The 24069-nt window shown below is 46.0% G+C and overlaps 1 protein-coding gene across 1 annotated transcript in view; it reads left to right on the top strand.

Moving 5' to 3' along the window:
• Positions 1-24069, top strand: part of LOC146798089 (cytochrome P450 2G1-like) — a 698777-nt gene that overhangs the window by 559284 nt on the left and 115424 nt on the right. The window contains exon 7 of the mRNA XM_085625309.1: positions 3329-3516. Coding sequence (XP_085481435.1) covers positions 3329-3516 — 188 coding nt within the window. The remainder of the gene's footprint in view (positions 1-3328; positions 3517-24069) is intronic.

Genomic DNA, 24069 nt, shown 5'->3' with positions numbered 1-24069 from the left:
TGTGATAAAGTGCCGTTAACTCGGCGATAGCTCCTTGTGAAAATCTCCCTCCGTGTTTTAGCCCCATTCTATAACAAGTGTTTTTACATGAAAAGTAAACACAAGTTGGGAGACAGAAAGTGCTGGGTTCACCCGAAATAGAGAAATAGTGCACATAATGCAAATCAATGGGTCTATGTTTTCTTTTTTCCACCACACCATAGCACATTTTCATAGTTAAAAGTGTAGAGTGAACTATGCAACCCTAAATACAAACAGGCATAATGTTACAATTTCTCATGAGTGTGGTGAATTGATTGCCAATGTATCTTTATTTTATGATAGCTGCATGCGTAGTTTTCCTTTTCCCAGTTTGAAATGGCTGACATTCTATCAGAGGAGTAGATTAAATCAAATATGTGAAATTCTTTCTTGAGACAAGCTTTTTTTATTCAGAATTGTGGTAGAACAATAAAGAAGAGACTCTTTTTAGATTAGGGAACAACAACACCCTGCAGTACACCACGTTTGGTTTGGTAAAAATGTTTACAAAATCTAGGTTTCTAATTGAGTTAACTTTAGACGAGAAAGCAACATCTGGAGAATTAGTTAACTGCTCATTAATCATCCATATTTTCTGCTAAAAAAAAGTCTGCAAACTGATCGCACCTCTTCATGGAGTAAGCGGCCTCCAAGTTAACTAGTGGTTGTAACTAGTGATTGCGTTAATTCTTTAATGACTTTGGAACCAGCCTTAGTGACTGGGTGAAGATAGGATATCTCTGAATAATATATTGGTTTAGCAATTTTTATGGCCTTTTTGTATAAATTATTAAAAGCTTGCTTGCGTTTGTTACAGCTGTAGTAAAGGCCTGTCATCAAATCCACTCCAGTTGGCCTAATTTGCTAATAGGTTTGGTTATTTTCTTTCCAAACAACAGTAATGCCTAACTCCACTCCACTCTTCTCTTCTCGAGAGATACTGATTATCCGAGAAGCTCAGCTGGTCATTTATTTACATTCAGTCTTCTTTTAACCATAATTATGTAATAAAATGTACATTGAAATATCTATTATTAAGTCACTTATTTTGGAATTAGTAACCACTGAACGGGCATTGAACAGCGTTCCCTCACATATGCCTGCAATTTTTATATTTTTAAATTCACGACTGGCCCCAATTTCTCCTGATTTAAGGAAATTTCCACCTATTGCATGCGTGCGTGATTAGGGAAGGGAACTAAAAGCCTATTTCATTTGTTACTATCCAGAGCTTCCACATTTGTCACCAGAGTGCATAACTGCGCTGCAGTGAAGCTAAACCGCAGTTTAACATTCAATGTCATTGGCGAGGAGCAGCATTCTAGGGCACATGCTCCAGTCAGACAAGCTTGTCTTTGGCGTGCCTTTGGTGCAACCTCGAAGCACCCACTGTGCACACATTATTTATTTATTTATTTATAGCATTTGTAAAGCGCTCTGCAACCCTACGGGCATGCCTGCAGGAGCTTTAAGAAGATGACCTCATTACCATGCCAGAGCAATTAGAGCCCCTCATCAAAATGGCCTCCTAGAATAGCAAAAATTAGTGTAAAGATATAAGCCAAGAATGCAGCTGCAAGAATGCAAACTTCAACTCTCTTACAACTCCTAAGTAACAAAAGTACACACTGCCACAGCAATTAAAACAGCATTCGGTACAACAGTACCGATATTAGGCTCAAATAATAAAAGATCACTCCCACCAAAACAAGCAGCAAAACAGCTTCTTCTAAGCAAATGTCTGCTTGTACCAGTGTCTTACAGTTTAGCCACCACGGACGTGTCTGCATGCACTTTAAGTAGATGGTCTTGTTACAGGCACTACACATCTTATCATCACAATGATATGTCTCCTTAAAGTATATTACCATATGCCTGTTTTACAATCTCCAACTGCTTGCCATCCTATTATTTTTGCATAATGGGCACAGACCTGTTGCAGTGAACTATGCAGCTTTAAGTGCTCTCCTGAAGCACTACACCAGTGTTGCCAGAAAACAAATTATCCAGTGCTCCAATGTTGCACATGGCTGAGAGTTACATCTACCAGTGCCCGCCCCCTTTTGATGCATCAACCAGTGATCTCCTGAGGCCAAACAAATGTAGTCCACCATGGCACATTACACTATGCCCCTGTGTTTTACTAGCCCGGGGCCGGTCCATTGGGCTGAGGGGCCATGCCCCCCAACTTTTGTCCCTCACAAAAGTGTCTGTCAGGCTGAAAAAAGATCAGCCTGACAGACACTGTTCATTTTCGGATCAGGCAACTAGGAGCCAGACATGAGTTAAATGCCCAGGCTCCTGGCTGCCTGAGCAGAACTTTGCTGGGCGGAGGAAGTCACAGTTACTGTGGGCATGACCTCCTCAGCTCAGCAAAGGTCCTTGAGGCCCTCCCCTTATTGACGAGGGGCAGCGTCACTGATTGCCTCGCACCTGGGCGCTTCAGTTTGAAGCCCTGAAGTGCCTAGGGTGGAGTGCCAATCAGTGACACTTTATCACAGAGCGGGAGGAAGTCAACAGTCTCACTCACCCCATCCTACTCTGTGATGACGTTATGACTGATGCCTTCCCTAAGATCAGCCACCAATGAGGGAAGGCAGCCGGGAGACCTCAGAGGCAGTGCTGCAGGAAAGTGTGTGTTTTTTTTAAATTAATGTTTGGAGCATGCTTTCGAAGTGAGTGTTGTGAATGGATTTGTTTGTGTGTGTGTGTGTGCGCATGTGTGACTGCATGGCTGTGAGTGTGTATATGTATGTGTGAGTGTGTCCCATCCACCCCCCTCCCTCCTACAATTACTGGTTGCCACTGTGTTCCACAATTCTCTACACCTCACTCGCTTGTGCAACCTTGAGCTCTCCATTGTGCGCTCCTTTAATGCTTTGTTTATGCGAGGCCTTTGTAAAAGGTTAGGTATGACTGTTGGTCTGTTTACATTCACTCCTACATGTGTATTTGTATGCATAATTGCCTTCACATCTTTAGACTTTGTGAAAATGGGTTTCTGCAGATGCGTGCATGTGCGTGCTGTAAGTGTACCCTTACAGTGTGTGCCCCTTTGTACTTGCACCAAACTAGAGCCAAACCTGCTAACTTTGCCAGTGCTTGTTTAAAAAAGTGTGGTATTTGGTTGTAGCATTTCCCCACCTTTGTGGCTAAAGTACTACCAGTAGCGAAATGTCTTTAACACAGATTTACTGACAGTTTTCTCAATTCATCATATTCTAATAGCATTTGTTAGTTGAGATTAGTTAAACTGTTCCGTATTTGTTTTAAAAAAAAATGTTTTACTTATATCTTTATCCTCCAGAAAAGGTTCATGAGGAGATTGACCGAGTGATTGGCCCAAACCGCTCAGCGGTCCATGAGGACAGGAGCCAAATGCCCTATACAGATGCTGTGATACATGAAATGCAGAGATTTGCTGACATTCTGCCAATGAACCTCCCACATCAGGTGATGCGAGACATCACCATTCGGGGTTACTGTATTCCTAAGGTGAGGATTATTGTTATGTGCTCTCAATTATTTTATATTGATCCTAAAAAATGGAAAAACAAATGGCGCTGCTGGAGTAATGACTTATGTCGCAACTGCTTACAGGTTCAGCAGCGGCTGCTACGGGGCAGTAGTGGATAGGCAGGGGAGGCGGGGGGTATATGACATTGTTTTTAATTCACTTATCTGTGCTGCTGGCCGCTGTTTCTCCTCTGTCTTCTTCTTTCCAGCAGGAACAGACTCCCCTAGCCAATCATGACACTGCTATCACCAGCATGACAGCAGAGTCGTAATTGGTCTGTGCACCATGGTTCAGCGCTCAGAGAGGCAGTGGGAGCCTGTGCATGTTCTCCACCCAGGTTGTGCATTACCGTCTGGTGGAGAACATGCTAAGTGCGCATGACTGTTTGGCCAGCTGTTGCGCACTTAGAAAGAGCTCACCACTTCTACTCCTGTTCTGTGGGCAGCCCTGCCCCACACCTTCAGAGCCTTCTGAAAAATAAAAGGAGAATAACGTGGTGTCATAATCATTTTAATATTCCTGTGGTATGGCACCCCTCGGCCTTAGCGGACGAGTCGCCGCTGTGTAGGGCATATAAAACTATTCCTTCAAAGTTCAAGTTTATTTGGAATTCATATAAATTCAATTAAATCAAAGTATAACAGATTAAAAAACATAGAAAGATGTATGTTTGATTAACCAGTTTTACTTAACAACAAGAGCATTTTCATGCCTTTCTAATCACTCTTCCTCACCAGCTTTAAAGAGAGGCATTGCTAAAAATAGATGAAATAAGGATTTTAAAAAATGACCTACCAGCAGTAGTGCAGGGACAATTTTCTTTACTGTGGAGTGCTAGCGAGTGGTACACAGTCATATGGAAAGTGAACAATCTGTGTTAGTGTGCAGCAGAGCTCAGCAAATTACTTGTTTTTAGAGGAGGGGTCGAAAATACAGAAAATGTCATACAACATCGTACAATCGTTAGGCCACTGCAATCTAGCTGCAAGAAGCATTAGTAATATGCCCATCAGAAACATAAAGAACTATTTGCTTCAACTTTTTGCAACAGTAGACTCATTGCCCACCCAGCCAGATAAGGAGTATCGCTAATCCTAAATATGGTACAAGGAAAAAATAATGGCCATTGAGAATACTGAATTTAGATAAAAAATAATTAATAGTATTAGAAATATTGTGATACAACAAATCACATCCAGCAGGAATACAGCATGTGAATTAATGCAACACTGGAGGAGGAAGTGAAGCATCAACTAACCCTTGTAAAAGTTCCAGGGCCAGATGTACAAAGCAGTTTTATGATTGCAAACACTCCAATTGGGTGACTGTAAGAATAATTTTTTTAATAAACAATTCTCATTTTAGCAGTTGGTAAAGTTTTGAAGACCCTAAAATGGGATTGCGACCCCTACTGATTCAATGCTTGGTAGGGGCACTGAATGGGTATGTGATGTATTTATTTTTTGACATCATACTCTGGTAACAAAACAATGAAAAAGTTACTGACTCCCGTATGGTGGCCCATTCCCTTTGGGAATTATGAGTTCCGTAGTTAGCACAGACCTCTCTTTTTTACTCCAGTCATCAAGGTGAAAATGTGGGGGAGAATGAGCAATACCCGGAATCAGACCCAGTGTTACAAATCTCTCTGGTAATTCCTTATTTCTCAGGTGAGCCTCAGGGCTCAGACATGAATGGGGAATAATTCTTCACCCTTAAAGTTAACAGGACCCTTAATGATATTACTTCCAGAGGGTCAGAGTTCACACCCCAACATCGTATGCATTTTCTAGAGACAAAACATTCAGAGAGAGATATATAATAAGATTGCTTCTATATGTTTTAATTTTCAGATAGCTGTATATACTGAAAAATTTAGACTGACAGGCATTCAAGCACATTTAATTCCAACTTCATGGTGTCCCAAGTCATGTAGGTGACTTACTGCCTCCCCTGCCTTTTCAGCCAACAGCACTCTTCACAATGGGCTATTTAATTATTCTATTTGCCATCCATTGTAAGTATGGGCCTACTAGTCACAATAATCTCAGGATTTTGGTAGAAAACCCAGAACGTCTTGAACATCACCCATATGGCATGAAGTTACTTGTCAATGTTGGTGTTCCATTTTAAAATGTTGATCTCTTTGTTCTCAAAGTGCATCAGTCAACTTTGAATGCTCTATGAAAAACTTGCAGTAATTGTTTCGTTGGAAGCAGATGTATGAATATGGAGACCTATGAACAAAACTATTCTACAAATGTAAACCCTTGTGATTCCCAACATCAAATGGGTTGCCACCACAAAACAGTGATTTGAAATCACAAAACCCCTTTTTCCAGTCAGAAAATCCTTTTCAACTGGCAAAAAGGATTTTGATATTTTCAATAACATGTTTTGCTAACCCTAGATCAGATATTGACACCTCAAATGGGGGTAGTACATGATTTGTAAAGGGGATGATTTCCCCATGGTGGTAGTGTTTGCTCACTGCCCAAACTCAATGCAGGAATAGTCATTGGAAAGAGACAGCATACTTAGCTCTGTATTTAACAAATATTGAGGGTCCAGTTGCACACTTCTAGCATAAGAAAACAAACTTGCATCTCAAAACTTGCTTTCTTGAAACTATGTAGAAATCTTGGAGACCATTTGGAACAACACTTTCAAAAAATGAAGAAGGCCAATTTTCTTAGTGTACTAAATAAAGGGTTGGTTTTTGCAGAGCAGCTCAACAACAGCTGGTTGAACAAAATATAAAATAAGCATCTAAAGATCCATTTTTGTTTTACACTCAATGGACAAATCTGGAGTAAATCTACTTGGAACTTAAGCAAAAGGATTGATGGCTCATCCACAGAGATATTCGTTTAAATTAAAATAAGATAAGAATTTGACTCACTGAGTTACGAAAACAAAACTCCCCAGTATAACACACTGAATTCTCAGTCAAGATGAATGGCATTGAACCCCACCTCTCCTTTAGGGGCAGACTGAGGATAGAAGGGGCATCTTTGGAGCAAGTAAAGTCTTTTGATTATTTGGGTGTAAGATTGTCTAATAATTTGACCTGGGAACCATAGCTAAGGAAAAGTAAAACGATTCTACTCCAAAAGGCAATGGCCATAGGGAAGATATACAAGGCTACCTCCAGTGGAGCAGTACCTACAGCTCTGGAGGTATACAGGCCACAGCCTTTGCAGGAGCAGTTTATGGTGCAGAAAATTGGGGATGGACAGATATGTCCATATTCTGTGTAGCTGAAAACCGATTCATTAGGTCTTTTTTCAATCTCCCAATTAACACCCATCTCACTCCACATCAATTTGATTTAGCGCTAAAAAGTATCAACTAAACCCTTTAACATATTGGGTATGAATCTGGAACTCTCCGGAGCTTGAGATTTATAGAAAAGCCCTAGAGGAGATTCTCAGCTTGGACAAAAGAGTGTGTACCCCTTTGTTAAGGAAGGTAAAAGCTCTGTGTGAAGTTGTTAATATGGAGGAGGTATAACATACCCTTGATAAAATGACAAACAAGCTTACTGAAAATGAATTTTGGAACAAATCTGGAATGATCAAAGAATAAGAAGTATATCTGAGAAGTTTTTTAACTACGAAAGTGGCCCATGTTTTGAGTAACTTCTGTATAGAATACGCCCAGCTTAGGCTAAAACCCTGTGTAAAAAGTTCAGAATTGGCAATTTACCATGAAAGGCCTTTACTTTCTCATGGGACAAAAACATCTCCCTAACCCCCACCTGTCCTTTTTCTTTGCAGCCAGAGGAATCTGTGGATAGCTTCTTGTTCTTTTGTCCTAATGATGCTTTACCGCGCAAGAAATGGATTATCCCAGTGTGCAAGCTGCTGTGCACTGTTCACTTTCGCGAAGCATCTAGGCTATTTAGATGAAACACAAAGGGGCTAACTGTGTTTAGTGAGTCTAGATTTTTATTATGGGCATGGAAAATTAGAATTACTAAGTAAACTGTGACGTTTTAGTGGAAGATCAATACCTTGCTTTATGCATTACCAACCACGAGATACACATGCACTTAAAAAGGTTGTCGTGGACAAAAGATCCTTCAAATTGATTGACAGCTGAGGAGGTAAGTATGGCTATTAGATTTATGTACTGTATCAGATTTTATTTTTATGTGTTTTAACATGATGTTCTTTTAAAAACAAATTTTCAGTCTATTTATTGGAGTATTGTTACTTTTATAGTTTAATGAGATGTCAAAATGCTTGTTTTTATATGTACTTTTATAGTTAACAAAGCCGAAATAAAGTATTGAAAGAATTCTCAGTAACAACTTAACATGGAACCACTGTGAGACCAAGACCTGTCGTGTCAATGTTTAAAAAAATTCTTTATAAAAACACACTTCTCTCTGCAGCAAACAATATAGTAATCTTTATGTAGCGGTCATGTGGCAGCGTGGTTCTGTCAAGGTATAGTTGGATGCAACCCCAAATTTATCATCAGCTTCCAATTCAATGGGATCTGAAAATACAATATATTTACCTCTGCTTTAAAGTGTTTGTTCTGGGAGAAGTCTCACAACCTTGAAAATACAAAACACAAAATGGTTGCAGTCGTTTTTGCAATAACAAATCTGAAAGTTTGGCCCAAGTTATATGATGCTGCCATGGTTTTTAAAAAAATAGTGTAAGAAAATGTAAGCTACAGCTCTTTGCCGTTTACACCTCTGAATTTCTAAGAATGCAATCAGCACCAGTTTAAACTGCACAGGGGACACTCTGCTGCTTGTTGGTGGGGCTAATCTTGCATCCTGACCCTGGTGGGACTCGCTGTCCCAGGTTCTGGCTGTCTCGCCCCAGCTGTGTGAAGAGGGAGGCGTCAAGACGGCTCTTAAATCGCTGCCTCCTACTGTGCGTCAAGGGACGTGCATGGGCCGTGTGATCCAGCACTCCAACCAAATTATTTTGTAATCATAAAATATGTCTGTCCATTCAGCAGGTGGTGTTTCAAATTATTTCTTTATTGGGTTCCTCTTCTCTTTATATATATAAAAGACACATACAGCGTAGCTGACGCGTTTCGTCCCAGAAGGACTTCTTCAGGGCAAAATTCTCCGATATAAAGAAGGGCTTTGTCTTATTCCCCTCCAATACTACGCAATATTGCTAGGTCTTCCTCTAATTAACCAGACTAAGTACATCATTCTTTTCGTAAAGCTTGATTATTCGTATTTCTTCCAATTGGTTTTCACCTATGTGTGGTTTATAATCACTACATTGACCACTGGATGGAGGGAACCTGCTCCTAAACGGGAATAAGACGAAGCCCTTCTTTATATCGGAGAATTTTGCCTTGAAGAAGTCCTTCTGGGACGAAACGCATCGGCTACGCTGTATGTGTCTTTTATATATATAAAGAGAAGAGGAACCCAATAAAGAAATAATTTGAAACACCACCTGCTGAATGAACAGACATATTTTATGATTACAAAATAATTTGGTTGGAGTGCTGGATCACATTGAATTGTTGATAAATTGTAGGGTCTTTGATCCTAAGGGGGTTTAGGGGTATCTAACCCCATGATTCTTGGCACCCGAAGAATATTAATATCTTTGACCAGACCGAGTGATTTGGTGCAAGTAGTTTATGCCTTATACCCCATTTTGTTTGTGTAACGTGCATGGGCCATGCCTGGGCGAAGCCCACGCCAAGGACTCACCTGCCTGCGCCCGTCTGCGTCCTGGCAAGTTTGGGCTGTGCTGGGCCACCCTCTTTAGATTGGCATCCGAACCAAGGTTATCAAGGTGAAATACTTTTTGCATGCTTTGTGTGGCCATTTGTATTTTACTGAGAAAGTGCCAGATTGTTAGATGCCCTGGCCCCCCACCGAACGTTTCTGACAAACCAATCAGCACCGACACCATGCTTGAATGTGCACTGGCTACGAATGAAATCACACTAACAAAGAATGGAGGCTATCCTTTGGTCAGGGAGCTGTTTTGGTGGCTTAATAAACAGACTTGGGGTCACTGCATCCCATGCAATTACTAGCATGCTGACATTAGTGCAACAGGTATAATTGTGTTTCCCCTATGTTTAGGAGCTCAGCAGGGAGCCAGTGCCACTACAATAAACTCTGAATCACCTTTGAACCCCATCAGCTCCCCCTTAGGTTATACATTCCTATCTCCTCTGCTGAACCTGCAACCAAATACAAAAAAGATCAGTGCATGTGTCCCGCGTCTGAAACATTGGTACAGGGGGGGTTCATGCTTTTTGACTACGGACGCACTTAACATTGAAGAAATCCATAAGAGTTTTGACAGCACTCTGTGGGTGTATTTACAGCCATTTAAGAAGCCCCTCAAATCTACTGAGTGCCAATTAGCCACGTTATTGAAATTCTGTGCTACAACTGCTTCTAGAGCTCCGCATGCCATAAGCGTTTCTGAACCATCACCCAGCACCCAGCCACTGGTATGCACAGGTGGTGATCCATCTCATGAAAGGTCACTCCCTAGGCTCCAGCAACATAATTTCTCCTCTCACTCCCTGTCCTGGTAACACAGAGGACTAGAAATTGTGGAAGCAAAGATCTTCTGGGTAGCTCTCAAAGTCTGGGAGGAGCCAAAAAAGATATTTAATCTGGAGCACTTGTTCCACGAAAGCACACTGACACACAAACGGGAGATGGTGGGCACAAGGATACAATTCCAGCTAAATTACTTTAAATTTGCTCCTGTGTGTTGCCCTTATGTTTTGGTAATGGCATTGGTGCCACCATTGCATGAAAACCAGACAGATACATGGGCTGAGCTACGACACAAGGATACACGTTGACTTGGTGTGCATAAGAACTTTAATCCTGCAGAGAGACGGAAAATCATTATGGCTTGCAGGTTAGGTTGGATTGGCCCATCTAGGAATAATATTGCCGGGGTCTTTATTGTGGTCAACTTTAGGCACTCTGAAAGTGTGAGGAAACTACTGGATGCCAATATGCCAGTGACAATAAATAGCCCAAAGATTGACACACTACCCCTGGGGTTCTTATACAAACCAGATAAACAAGCATTTCAACAGACTGCCCATGGCCATCACCCACAGCCTGGGTGGGCTCTGATATGTGAGAAAAGGTTTGCAGTGCTATCGGACTGTAATGAGGTGGATTGACTGACAGTCCCCAAGGGGAGTGGAAAGGGGCAGCCGGTGGCATTAGGCAATTACATTTCACCACAAAGAACTTTGAATATGGTCCCTGAAGCCATAGCAGTGACAATAATACCCACAATGCACACTGAGCTTGATGGCACCACCATTGGTAATGAAACATGCAGTTCAGAAAATAATTTGAATAGGTTCCCCACACAGGAATTTAGGTGCTTCATTTTAACCCCTGCTTCAAGAATTATGGGTTAGAATATTACGCTGGAATGTTGCAGTTCTCTGCTCCAAGATATCAATACCCGACAGGCAAAATATTGTTAGATCATATGATAATATTTTATTAAAGGGAACATGGGAAAATAATACCATAGCTTTTTAAGGATATTGGTGATTTAGACTCCCAGGGGTTCCATCCCGTTCTGATCATGCCTCAGATGGACTGTCTATCTTGATTAATCTCTCAATTGAAGGCTCTGCAGCAGTTGTTAAAACTCCTGGAATTGACTTTCAAGTGGTACCTGTTAGAAGGTGGTTCTGACCCTCTGAGCCACCCGGATATTTTGCTTTTTGAGCACCTAGTTGTTGAGCTTTTACTGTGGGGGAGCCCATAAATTGGGACTCACCCACAGTGAACTCATGATGAAAGAGACTGCATGTGGATTTTACTGGTGTCCCCCTGACTTGACTAGGCCACTGCACTGCAGCTGGAGTAAGGGGCACCGGGCAGGTTACAAGCAGACACATGTGTAAATGCGTGTGCACACGTGTGGGGGCTGCACTGGGGAGATTCCTGGCGTGCGCAGCCAAAGAGCAGGAGCAGATAGACTGGTGTGGCAGGAGTTATGCAGAGTTGGGTGGTGACATGGAATAGGCTTTATACAGTGAGAAGACAGATTCCAGGGAGAGTCAGTGTGCTTTACTGTTTTTCACTCCATTATTCTCCAATGACGATGGGGAGCACATGGGCTAGTTTCACTTTCCTAGGGCCTACAAATTCCAGACACGCACCAAATTCCGCTGTAACTTAGGTGAGAAGAAGTTTTCTGCAGAGTCTAAAGTCATATTTGTACTGCTTTTGGATCATCCAGAAATGTCATATTTCTCTGAGTCAGCTCATAACCAGGGGCTGACTGGGGGCTGACCCTGCCAGGCTGAATTAATGACCTTCCTCTCCAAGCTGTCGCCTCAGAGGCCCAGCCCTACACAACAAGCATTCCAAGGGCGAGGGCCACCCCTCCAAGAAGAGAAGATGGGTGGAGCTACAGGTTCATCAGCAGCTGACACCTGGTGCCAGGCACCAGGTTGCTCTGGAGAGAAGGCAGCGAGGGATGAAGGGGCTCTCAGAGTCCATGTGGCATGAGACCCCTGGACGATGCCATTTTCAGCAAACCCAGAGGCCTGGGCAGGAAGGAGGGAGCAGGGGCAGAGAAGTGATGTGTCGCTGTGTGATGGGACAAACAGAGACTTCCTACCAACCCCCTCCCCAATTCTTTAAAAGAACTTGCACAGGAAGAGGAGCTCTCTCTGAGGTGTGGTCTGCGGAGGCAGAGGGCGCTGGAGCCTGGTGGCATGGACAGTTGGAAGGCGGAACCCCTTGACTGTCCCAGGATCCTGAATAGCGCCGGGAGGGGAGCCCAGGACCATTGAGCAGGAGCCCAGGCCTCTGCTCCAGGAGAAGAGAGGTGCAGGAGGAGAGCCAGGTGAAGCGCTGGTGCAGGGAGCCAGTGAAGACATCTCCCTGCTGAATACACCCTCGGTGTGACCAGGAGGGTGAAGGAAAGTGCTCTTAGTGGCTTGGGTGCGCCACCAGGAGCAAGAACAGTCCAAAATCATGAAGATTGGACCCCTGGGGGCTGAGATATGTCCCCCAGAATTTAGGCGACCTTTGACCTCTGGCAGACCAACGACAAGGCACGTGGGGCTCCGCCACCGGTCCTAAATATGCCCTCAGGGTGGGTCAGGTCCCGGGGGCTGCCTCCCACATGAAGTAAAGATGGGGAGCGCCGTTGCGCCCCCCTTGTGAAAGCGGCCTTTGGGGGCCTGGGATCCCAACTCTGGGCCCGAAGCAAAGCCAGGGAGCGCCGTCGCGCTCCCTGTGAAGTTATGCCAAAAGGGGGTGCCAGCCCACCCTGGCCTCCCGAAGCCACGAGAGGAGGGGGAGCGCTGTTGTGACCCCCCCGGAAAGATCTCAGGGGCCCAGGACCCCCCAACTCCGGGCCACGATGAAGGCAAGGAGGTGGAGGGAGGGCGCCATCGCGCAACCCACCCTCGCGGGCAAAGATAAGCCGGGAAGCGCCATTGCGCTCCCCGTGAAGATTCTTCTGGGGCCCGGGACCCCAACTCCAGGCCCGACACGTGGGATCCAAGTCGGGGAGCGCTGCCATGCTCCCCGTGAAGATGGGCTTGCGGGGTGCCAGGAGCCCACCCTGGCCCCCTCAGAGAAGCACAAGTCAGGGAGCGCCGGCGTGGAGTTGGCCGCTGCACTCCCCTGAGGTCCAGAGCTGGTCTCGCATCTGCCCGCCAGAGAGGGCAGACCAGAAGAGAAGTGCCGGCTTCTGTGGCAGCACGCAAGGGTGCTGGCCGAGCAGGGAGCTGGCGGGGGCCGCAGCAGTTGGGCTCCCCGGGCTGCCCTCCATCACTGGGGAATGTGGGTGTCACGGGTAAGACCAGGACCCGAAACAGAAGAGGAGTGGCCAGGGACCCGGGTGAGTCTGGGCCCTCGAAACCCAGTGGAGCGGCTGGGGGTGGGCTCCCCGAGCCACAGATTGCCTCACCTGGGGGTCCGGGTGGGACCAGGCCCCCCAACAACATGAAGGGCGGCATGGAGCCACCACAGACCGCAGCGCAGCTGTCCCCGAACAGCGGGGGAGCCGCTGCGAGGATGTTCATGAAAAAAAGGAGTCGCCCCATAATGCCTTGCAGGTCCGGATCGGCATGCAAGAGAAGAACAGCTTTTTCTTTTTCTGTGGTGGCCCTAGGAGAATGGGGTCTCCACCAAATGAGTGCCTAGGTGCAGGGGGAGCTGCAGGAACAACACAGACTCCACCAGCACGAAGGAGAAAGAGTCCCTTCCTAAGTCTCTGGGGATTGTGAAGAAATAACCCCTCAAGGGCTCAGCCAGCATTGAATCTCTTCCTGGGCTGGAACTTTTGTTCTCCAGCTAGGAATGCGTAGTCTTGTGGAGGGGGTTGGTGTCCCTTAGCTCCCTCCCATTGAGGTAGCCATAGATTAGGTTATTGCTATAACACGCATTATTGCAAATAAAGGTTACAGGGGATACACAGTTCACCAGACTTAAGGAATTGTAGCATCACTGTCCCACTTCATCCAGATCTGTCTGCTCTGAGTCATCCTGGGTGGGATTCGCTTCTCCCGGTGGGTTGTATGTGGCGTCAAGGAGAGGTAGGAAAAAAAGAAGAAATACACAAGAAAAAACAAGGATTAGTCCGTTGGCCTGTGATGTCAAACAGAAACAAGGGGGGGTTTGTGCAAGCCTTCACCCATGTCCTGACTGTGAGGTGCCTAGGGTGAGAGAGCCAAATGACTGTGTTAAGTGCCGCTCTTTAATCCTGTCCACCAGCCCTTAAAAGAAAAGAAATGTGCTAATGTCACTTGCCTGTAACCTCGACCCTCCGGGGTCGTGGTGAAGGGAGATCCAGCCTTCTCACTCGCCTCTGGAGTACTGGTCTTAATCACTGTGTTCTGAGAGCGCCCTTCCGGACAGCTGGTGGTTTCCTCCTCCACCCACTCTCCTGGGGCCGATTGCTCCCAGATGCTGCTGTTCTTCACCTCGTTACTTCCTCTTTTCTCCGTCTCGCTGCTCCCTCTGTTCTCCGCCTCGCTGCTTCCTCCGTTTTCTGCTTCGCTTCTTCCTCCTTCTTCCAACTCTATTCGCCGAGCGCCAAAGTCTTTTCCCGGCGTTTCTTTATCCTTCCACTCGCCAGCCGAGTCCTCGTTGGGGTGTGCGTCAGCGACTAGAACGCTGCCCTCACTTCCAGTTTGGCCGAGTGCCACCGCCATCTTGAAAGTCCCGGGTGTGGCGGTGACGTCCTCACATTGCCTTCCCCCTGTGAATGCACGGTCGGGCCATTCTGAGACGGGGAATCGGGACAGAAAGTCCACGTTGGTTTGCGACTTCCCTGGGACGTGTATGGTACTGAAAGTAAAAGGCTGCAAGGCAAGAAACCAACAAAGGATTTTAGGGTTGGAGTCCTTATGGATAGAGTGCCAGGTAAGTGGTGCGTGGGCCATCAGCAGAAAAAAATGTCGGCCTAAGAGATAGTATTGAAGAGCCTCCATAGCCCATTTAATGTCCAAACATTCCTTTTCAATTGTGGCATACTTGGTTTCCCTAGGGAATAATTTCCTACTGAGAAAAAGAATGGGTCGAAGAACCCCAGAGTCATCTGGTTGTGATAAGACAGCCCCTAGACCCCTCCCCGAGGCATCTATTTGTAAGACAAAGGTCTTCCGAAAATCAGGACAGGTTAACACAGGTGCGTTACACAGAGACTCCTTTAGTGTCTAAAAGCTCTGCTCTTGGGACTCTGTCCAGTTGAAGTGTCTGTTTGTGTATGTTTTGGTGAGAAGATCAGTGAGAGGACTAGCTATGGTGGAGAAGTTGGGTATGAATCGGCGATAGTACCCTACTAGGCCTAGGAAGGAATGAATGTCCTTACGGGTCTCGGGACGAGGGATTTTTGTGATCGCTTCTAGTTTTTTAATTTGGGGTCTTATCTTTCCTTCCTGCATGTCATACCCCAGATGCTCTATGTGATCCGTACCGAACGTCGTTTTCTTTGGGTTGAGCGTGAGGCCTGCTTGTCGTAGGGATTGAAGGACTTTTTCTAGGTGAAACATGGGGGTTTCCCAATCTGGACTGTGTATGACAATGTCATCTAAGTAGGCGACAACATATGACTGGTGGGAGGAGAGAATAACATCCATCAATCTCTGAAAGGTGGCCGGAGCGCCATGGAGACCAAAGGGGAGTACTTTGAAGTGAAATAGTCCAAAGGGGGTTGAGAAGGCGGTTTTCTCTCGGGCAGCGGTAGATAGTGGAATCTGTCAATACCCCTTAGTAAGATCTATAGTGGTCATGACCCTGGTGTCCCCAAGGCGCTCTATAAGTTTATCCACCCGTGGCATGGGATAGGCGTCAAATTTTGATATAGCATTCAACTGATGGAAGTCTATGCAGAACCTAATGCTTCCATCAGGCTTGAGCACTAGGACTACTGGGGAGGACCATGCACTTCGTGACGGCTCTATGATGTCTGCCTCCAACATTGCTTTGATTTCCTGTTCTGCTGCCTGCCTTCTAGCAGCTGGGATACGATAAGGCCTTAGTTTTACCGGTCGGTTGTCTGTAGTAATAATATCGTGCTCAACCAGACTGGTTCGGCCTGGTACTCCTGATATCACATCAGAGAAGGAGGAACATAGGGTTAGCAGTTTTGCTTTTTGCTCATGTTTTATTTGCTTTACCAGCTGTAAGGAGGTTTCCTCTATGGGAGTGTCTGGAATCAAGGATATGTCTAAGGGTTTATCCGTCGTCACAAGGCGTATGGGCAACGTCCGGGATAGGGACACTGGGGCTGGTTCATTCCAGGCTTTTAATATATTTATGTGGACATTTCTCCTAATCTGCTTTTGTGGGGTACTGCTACTCGGTATGTGACTGGAGTGTCCTTCTCTACTATTGAATAAGGTCCCTGCCAGGTGGCCAATAACTTTTATTCGGTTATGTGTAAAAGTATCACCACTTGGTCTCCCACTGTGAATTCTCTTAGCTTAGTACCTCGACCGTACAGTCGCTTTTGGTCGGTTTGGGATTTTTCCATATTGGAATGGAATTCTTCCCAAAGTGTTGATAGGGTCTCTTTGAGGGAGTTGCTATATTGTAATAGGGGTTTTCCCTTGTCTTCTTCCCAAGTCCACTGCTCTACAGCCATGTCCAAAAGGGTACGGGGTTTCTGTCCAAATAGTAATTCAAAGGGGGAGAAACCGGTGGATTTTTGCTCATGCGTTCTAATGGCGAATAATACTAGGGTTAATTGTCGGTCCCAGTCTCTTCCGGTTTTGTTTACACTTTTCTTCAGTATTGTTTTTATGGTTTTGTTATATCTTTCGACCAACCCATCTGTCTGAGGGTGGTATACAGATGTGCGTATTTGTTTTAGCCCTAGTAATGCACATACTTGTTTCATTAGTTTAGAAATGAAGGGTGTACCCTGATCAGTGAGTAACTCATGGGGAAACTGTACTCTAGAAAATAAACTAATCATGGCTTGAGCTACTGCAGTGGTATTGGCTGAGGTCAACGGAAATGCCTCCGGATATCTAGTGGCATAATCCACTAATACGAGTATATATTGATGACCTCGAGCGGAAGGGAGTAGGGGCCCTACCGAGTCCATCCCAACTCTTTTAAAGGGAATGTCTATTATAGGGAGGGGTTGAAGAGGAGCTGGTGGAAGAACTGGGTTATTGATCAGCTGGCATCTAGTACAACAAGCCCAATATCTAGCGACTTCTTGATACACCCCTGGCCAATAGAAGTGTTCTAGTATATATATTAGGGTATGTTCTTTTCCATAATGTCCCGCCCCGGCCTGGCTATGTGCAAGACATAAAACTTGTCCCCGGAATGCTCTAGAAACCCACAATTGTTCCTTAGTTTTATTGTTTTCTCGGGATACCCTATAGAGAAGACCATTTTTTAAACAAAAATAGGGGCCTACCTTATCAGGATCGTCTTCTTGGATTTGTTCCCAAGCATGTTGTAAAGTGGAGTCTTCTTTCTGGGCTGCACGAAAACTCCACAGGGGCTCTTGAATATCATCTGAAGAAACAAGGACAGGAGAATGTATAGTGCGATACGCTAAGTTAAAGGACTTCTTTTCTACACGTTTTCTACGTGTTTTTATTTTTTTGTTGCTAGGTTTCTCTAGATTCTCTGTAGAGGAGGGGGAAGTTTCTAACCAGTTTGTCAGGGAGGAGGTGGACTTTAGGGACTGTATATAGTCGTGAAATCTAGGCAGATCGGTTCCTGGTAGGACTGTCTCAGGAAGTTAGGGGCTAACCCCCACCTTTCTTAGTTGGGCTTCACCGTCAATTTCTAACAATACCTCAGCTAAGGGATAAAGCTTCTTCTCCCCGTGTACACACGTAACCTGGATGTAGTCGCCTTCAATGATCTGGGGCCCTAGTACCAGGTCCTGGGTAACAACAGTATGGTGACAACCAGTGTCTAGTAAGGACGTCACCTGTTTTCCATTTACGTGTACCTTCTTTCTATATGCCTTGGAATGGTCTCCCGTCACCAGTACCCTTCCACGAGAGTAACCGACTTCCATAGTCTCTGGGGGTGGAGTCCGGGTAGGACAGTGACGGGCTATATGCCCCCACTCTGCGCAATGAAAACACTGTGGGGTTGACATGGGACTAGTGCTAGGGGTAGGTTTAGGTAAGGGTTTTTGGAAGGTAGGAGGTCTGTTCTCTACTGAAATAGGAGTTGGTCTGTTTGGTGGTTTGTGTCCTCCTATCGGGGCTCACTGTGTTGATGCTTTAAATTCTGGAGATCTATGATGAGCACAGGCCAGATCAACTGCCATCGTGACTTAAATTAGGATGTTGTTTAATCCAAGATCTTGTGCTGAAGGAAAGGGCTTCCAGATATTGTTCAAGAAAAATCATTCCCGTCACCTCATCCATGGAGGTGGAAGAAGGTTGCAACCAACGGGTCCCTAAATCCCTTATGCGGAAATATAAGGCTCTAGGGTTATCCCCGGCCGTCCATTTATCTTTCCTAAAGCGACTCCTATAGTAATCCTGATCGCATCCTAGGCGTTTCCAGGATGGCTTTCTTTATTTCTGCGTAACTGGTCATGCCTGCTGGATTGGCTGCTTGGTAGGCAGCTTGTAGCTCACCTGAGAGTAGGGGTGCTATATATTGTCCCCACCTTTCTGGTGGCCAAGAGGCAGTGAAAGCTACCCTTTCAAATTTTACAAAGAAGTAATCCGGGTCGCCGCCTGTCTGAAACTTCTGAAGAACCGAGCTAGGTGCATTAGGATGTATTCTGGTACTGGCAATAGCATCTGTTAGATGCAATATTGCAGTATCCTGTACCTGCTGCTTGGTAGCTAAAAGGGAGGACAGTTCTTCAATGGATGCATGTAGTGCCTCTCGTTCTTTGTTTGACTGCTTAGTCTGTTGTTCTATAACTAGCTGAAGGTATCGTTGGCCCTCTGCCAACTGAGTTATGATAGCCTCCATTATGATGGGTTGGGTCATCTTGGCTAGACCCGTAATCCCACTTCTGACACCACTGCAGTCTTTTGGAGGGGGTTGGCGTCCCTTAGATCCCTCCCATTGAGGTAGCCATAGATTACATAACATAACATAACACGTGTATTTGTAAAGCGCACGTTCACCACTACGCGTATCATGGCGCTGAATAACATATGTTTATTGTTACCCAACTCAAAGGTTATTGCTATAACACACTTTATTGCAGATAAAGGTTACAGGGAATACACAGTTCGCCAGACTTAAGGAATTGTATCACCACTGTCCCACTTCATCCAGATCTGTCTTCTCTGTGTCTTCCTGGTTAGGATTCTCTTCTCCCGGTTGGTTGTTTGTGGCGTCAAGGAGAGGTCAAAAAACAAAACAAAAAAAAAAACACAAGAAAAAACAAGGATTAGGCCGTTGGCCTGTGATGTCAAACAGAAACAAGTGGGGGTTTGCATAAGCCTTCACCTGTGTCCTGACTGTGAGGTGCCTAGGGTGGGAGACCAAGTGTCTGTGTTAAGTGCCGCTCTTTAATCCTGTCCACCAGCCCTTAAAAGAAAAGAAACGTGCTAATGGCACATGCCTGTAACCACGACCCTCCGGGGTCGTGGTGAAGGGAGATCCAGCCTCCTCACTCGCCTCTGGAGTACTGGTCTTAATCGCAGTGTTCTGAGAGCGCCCTTCCGGACAGCTGGTGGTTTCCTCCTCCTCCTACTCTCCTGGGGCTGATTGCTCCCCGACGCCGCTGTTCTTCAGCTTGTTGATTCCTCTTTTCTCTGCCTCGCTGCTCCCTCTGTTCTCTGCCTCGCTGCTTCCTCTGTTTTCTGCTTCGCTTCTTCCTCCTTCTTCAGACTCTATTCGCCGAACGCGAGTCTTTTCCCGGCGTTTCTTTATCCTCCCACTCGCCAGCCGCGTCCTCGTTGGGGTGTGCATCAGCGACTAGAACGCTGCCCTCACTTCTGGTTTGGCCAAGCGCCGCCGCCATCTTGGAAGTCCCGGGTGTGGCGGTGACTTCCTCACAGGATGTATTGAGAAGTGCACCAAGGGATGAAGGGCTGAGTTTGGGATGTCTTGAGAAGGGTATACCCTGGAGGCGAAGAGGTGCAATTTGCAGAGAAGTGCATTACTAATGTTATTTCTTTTTTTTTTTTTTGAAAATATTTTTATTGTCAAGAAGAAGTACAGTCATTCAATCAGCAAAAAGAAAAAAAGACATGATATCAAAAGCAGAAACAAAGCATAAGGGAACTCTCCTGCAGTATTTCACCTCCACATATCCATATGGCAATCAGTAATTCTTTTCTAAGCAGCGCCATATGGACCCGTACTTTCGCAGAGCCTGAATACCCCTTACTTTAGCCAGTGCTTTTTCCCTTTCCCCAGTTTCTTTAAGGATTAGCCACCATTCCATCTCGGTAGGTGGTTTAGGAGAGATCCAGGCTCTAGCTATCGCCAGCCGGGCAGCAACCAGCATAATTGTCAATAAAGGCCTATTCTGACCCCAATCTTCCTTGTGCGCTAACATTTTTTCCCCTGTCGAAAGCATGAGATCCCCGCCAAGTCTAGATTTATTTGCTACTGAAATCTTATCCCAGAATGACTTTAAGGCGGGGCACAAAACAAATATATGAACAATGCCAGCCGCATAGAGCCCGCATTTAGGGCAGTTCTGCCGTGTCCCTCCATGGATCCCCCCCAACCTCCCCCACCTTGAGACCATCTGGCAATCCTTTCAGGGGTATAATAAAGTAGACAAAGCGTCCGAAATTGCTGTAGCCGTAAGTTCACAGAGTGTACCTGTAGGAAGGTGGAATCTGACTATACGGTTGCCCCCACTTCTTGCCTGGTGTTTTGCTGGTTTATGACTTAGTTGGACTGGGATCATGCTATTCAGGGCCCCAGTCCATCTACTTTCTCTGTAAAATGGTTTCCATGTACATTAGGTACATATCGAATTGGATTCTGGAGTGCCTTATAAGCCCCTAGTATATGGTATACTAGGTACCTAGGGCATAGGTACCTCAGAGGCCTACCAGGGGCTGAAGCATGTATTATGCCACCCCTGGGAAGCACTCCAAAATGGCACCACAGGTCTGTTACTGCAGCCTGGGTAAGGGTGTGATTGCACACCTTACAGTGGTATAGGCTACCTATATCACTATCATTGCACACACATATACAACCTATAAGTCACTCCTATAGCAGGCCTTAACAATCCTGAAGGCAGAGTGCTTGGTTTTTATGTGAGAGGGTGCCCCTGCATGAGCAGAGCCCCTCTGCAGCATTCGGAGTATCTCCTCTGGTGCTGTTTGTGGTGCAGCCACCTGTAACCTTTCGGTAAATGCTAACTTTGGGATGGCTTCATGTAAACATGTTGTGTTGGGTGTCAAACGCTTTGGAATACTACCCCCCCCCCCCACCAGTTCTGGCAGCGGGGGTAACATTCCACCCTTCTAGAGAGAGAGACATGTTCACACTGGTCTAACCCGGTAGGACTTTCTTGAGCCCTGGCATCACAAAATGGATGCCTTTGCCACAGACACGGGTCTGGCCTCCTGCTGCAGACCGAAACTCCAGCAGGGGAGGCCTGGACAATAGGTTTACTTTCGAAGGGAGGTGTAACCACCTCCCCAGACAGGCAGATGTGTATTGGGGCTGGGTGGGAGCACTCTCTGGTTCTTTGAAGTCCTGCACTGGGGGCACACTTGGTGTCCTTGTGCATAGTCCAGTTCAAACAGGTTGCAGGGGCTACCTGCCCCTGCTCTGGTGCAAAACTGGACAAAGGAAATGGGTGTAACCACCCCTCTTTCCAAACCCTCCCATAGGAGGGTCCCTAGAGTATGTCCAACCCCCATACTTAGTATTAGTATGGGAACCCTGTCCTTGTGACTTTAGATTACCCTGGATGAAACTCTGCAACATATATCCTGGACCTTCGTTTTTCTATCTCGACAGAAGAAATCTCCCTTGGGGTCAAGGAGTGACTTCCCTCCTTGGCAGGCACCAAAGAAGCAAATGACCGGTCTTCATCACTGAAGCTCCCGCTGGACACCAAAGTCTTTGCATCACCAGAGGTGGATTTCCAGACTTCCTTGAGGCTACCCTGAGACCACAGCAAAGCTGAGGCCCGTGGCTATCGTGGGTGACATGGAACTGTGACCCCTGGACACCGTGAACTTTTGCAGCAAAACTATCTTCTGGGACTTCCTCGAAGTTGTGCTTTGGTCTCCGAGTAGCCCCATCCTTGAGCACCTCCTGCACTGAAGATTGCTGGCCTCCACTCCATGAGTGACCTGTGGGCCAGTTTCAAGTTTGACCGCTTGAGGCTCCTTCGCGATCGCTAGCCCATTGGCTAGTAGGTCCCCACGAAGGCAACTCCTCTTCTACTTGGGCTTTCCTGGTTGCTCCAGACGTGCCCTGACTTACCCTCACTGGGTGAGTCCCTTAGCCCTTGCTGGTCTGCGCCGCAGTCCTTTCTCTGATTTCCAGTGACTTGCCGTTGCTAAGGCTTGTTGGGTCCAATCTGGTCGCCGACACACGCAGCACTCGACAGACTTTGTGGGACAGCTCTAATCCAGCTCCTGGTTGTCATCGGCACCTTCTGGACCTCGTGGCTGAAGAGTCAAGACACCCATCAACTCACCTGAAGCACCCGACATCTGTGGGCATTGGTTCATCCTGCCCTCGGTCACTGGCTAGTGACCCAGACTCTGTCCCCTCTGCTTTCAGGTTCTTTACATCCTAGATCCAGGCTTGGATCTCTTTCGACACTTCTCCTCTTCACGGCAGCAGTAGTTATTCGCCAGCTTCCATTGTAATCGACGACGCGACCAGACACCAAAAGACACCTATGCACCCGGCTTCCCTAGGCGAGGTAACTTGAGTACTCCGGTGCTCCCGTAGTTGCTAGCCCTACTACTTCTTAAGTCCAAAAGGGTTTGGTCCAGACTCGAATCTAAGTGTCCCTAATCTTTAAATTTCCAACCGCGACATTGCCCATAGAAGCTAACGGGAACCTGCGGTTGTGTTTACACACTGCATACAGTCCCCGTGGGTCCCCGGTGTCACTACCTTGGGTGGTTCCTTGGGGTCCCAGCGATTCTACAGGCTCTAGGCCTTGTGTTTAATTCAGTCATGGTTCTTATACCACTTTTTTGGTATATGGTTTGGTACACCCCTAGGGCCCAAACGTGTATTTGTGCTATTACTGTTGATTGCTAACTTGTAAATTAAGTACTTCGAACTCCAGTCTCATAAAGAGACTAGAGGGGTGTGTTTTATCCTAAATACATATATTTTGAATATATACCTGGTGTGGTTATCTTTTCATGTGATCATTCAAGAGATTATAGACTGGTAAAACAAGCTGCTTTACATTCCTTCAAGACTTAGCCTGAAGGCTGCTCTCCATAGCTACCACTAGGATAGCTTTCAATAAAGGTTGTCTTTAAACATTCACCAAAAGGGGTTGTTTGGACTGATACAAGGTGCCCACTAGAACTAGTGGACAGCATATATCAGGCCACCTTCTCACATATGGAGCGGGCAATAGTGTCCAAAGCTATCTTCATATTCTCTATAGTAATATTTTCCCCCAGAATCTCACTCCACTTGGAAGCCAATTTCTTGAAGCCCTCTGCTCTGCTCTATCAAAGAATTTGATACACCTTGCTAATGGTGGCCTGCCGGGTCTGAGCGTACATACACTCCCACATATCTGATCCAGAGACACTCCGAACTGCTAAGTTTCGAACAAAGTAACCCCTAACCTGTAAATATTTGAACAACAGGCATTGGGGGATATCAAACATCAACTGGAGATTCTCGAATGTCTTAACCTCTTCAATGCCCATGACGAGCTGGTCTCGTCATGGGCCACAGTGGCGCTGTGCCCATGACGAGACCAGCTCGTCATAAACCCCGCCCGCTAATGAAACGGCCGGCACAGGGCGGGGAAAGGGGCGGGCACTGAAGGGGTTAAAACCATTACAATCATATAGTAGTCCCAAAGAGGTCACCCCATACCTAGCCCACTGGCTAGCCGTACCATCCTGAAATATTCCGGGCACCATTGGATTTCCCC

The sequence above is a fragment of the Triturus cristatus genome, chromosome 9, assembly GCF_964204655.1.
Source record: "Triturus cristatus chromosome 9, aTriCri1.1, whole genome shotgun sequence".
Lineage (NCBI taxonomy): Eukaryota > Metazoa > Chordata > Amphibia > Caudata > Salamandridae > Triturus > Triturus cristatus.
Note: the sequence above shows the minus strand (reverse complement) of the source record. Positions and strands in the feature narration are given on the sequence as shown.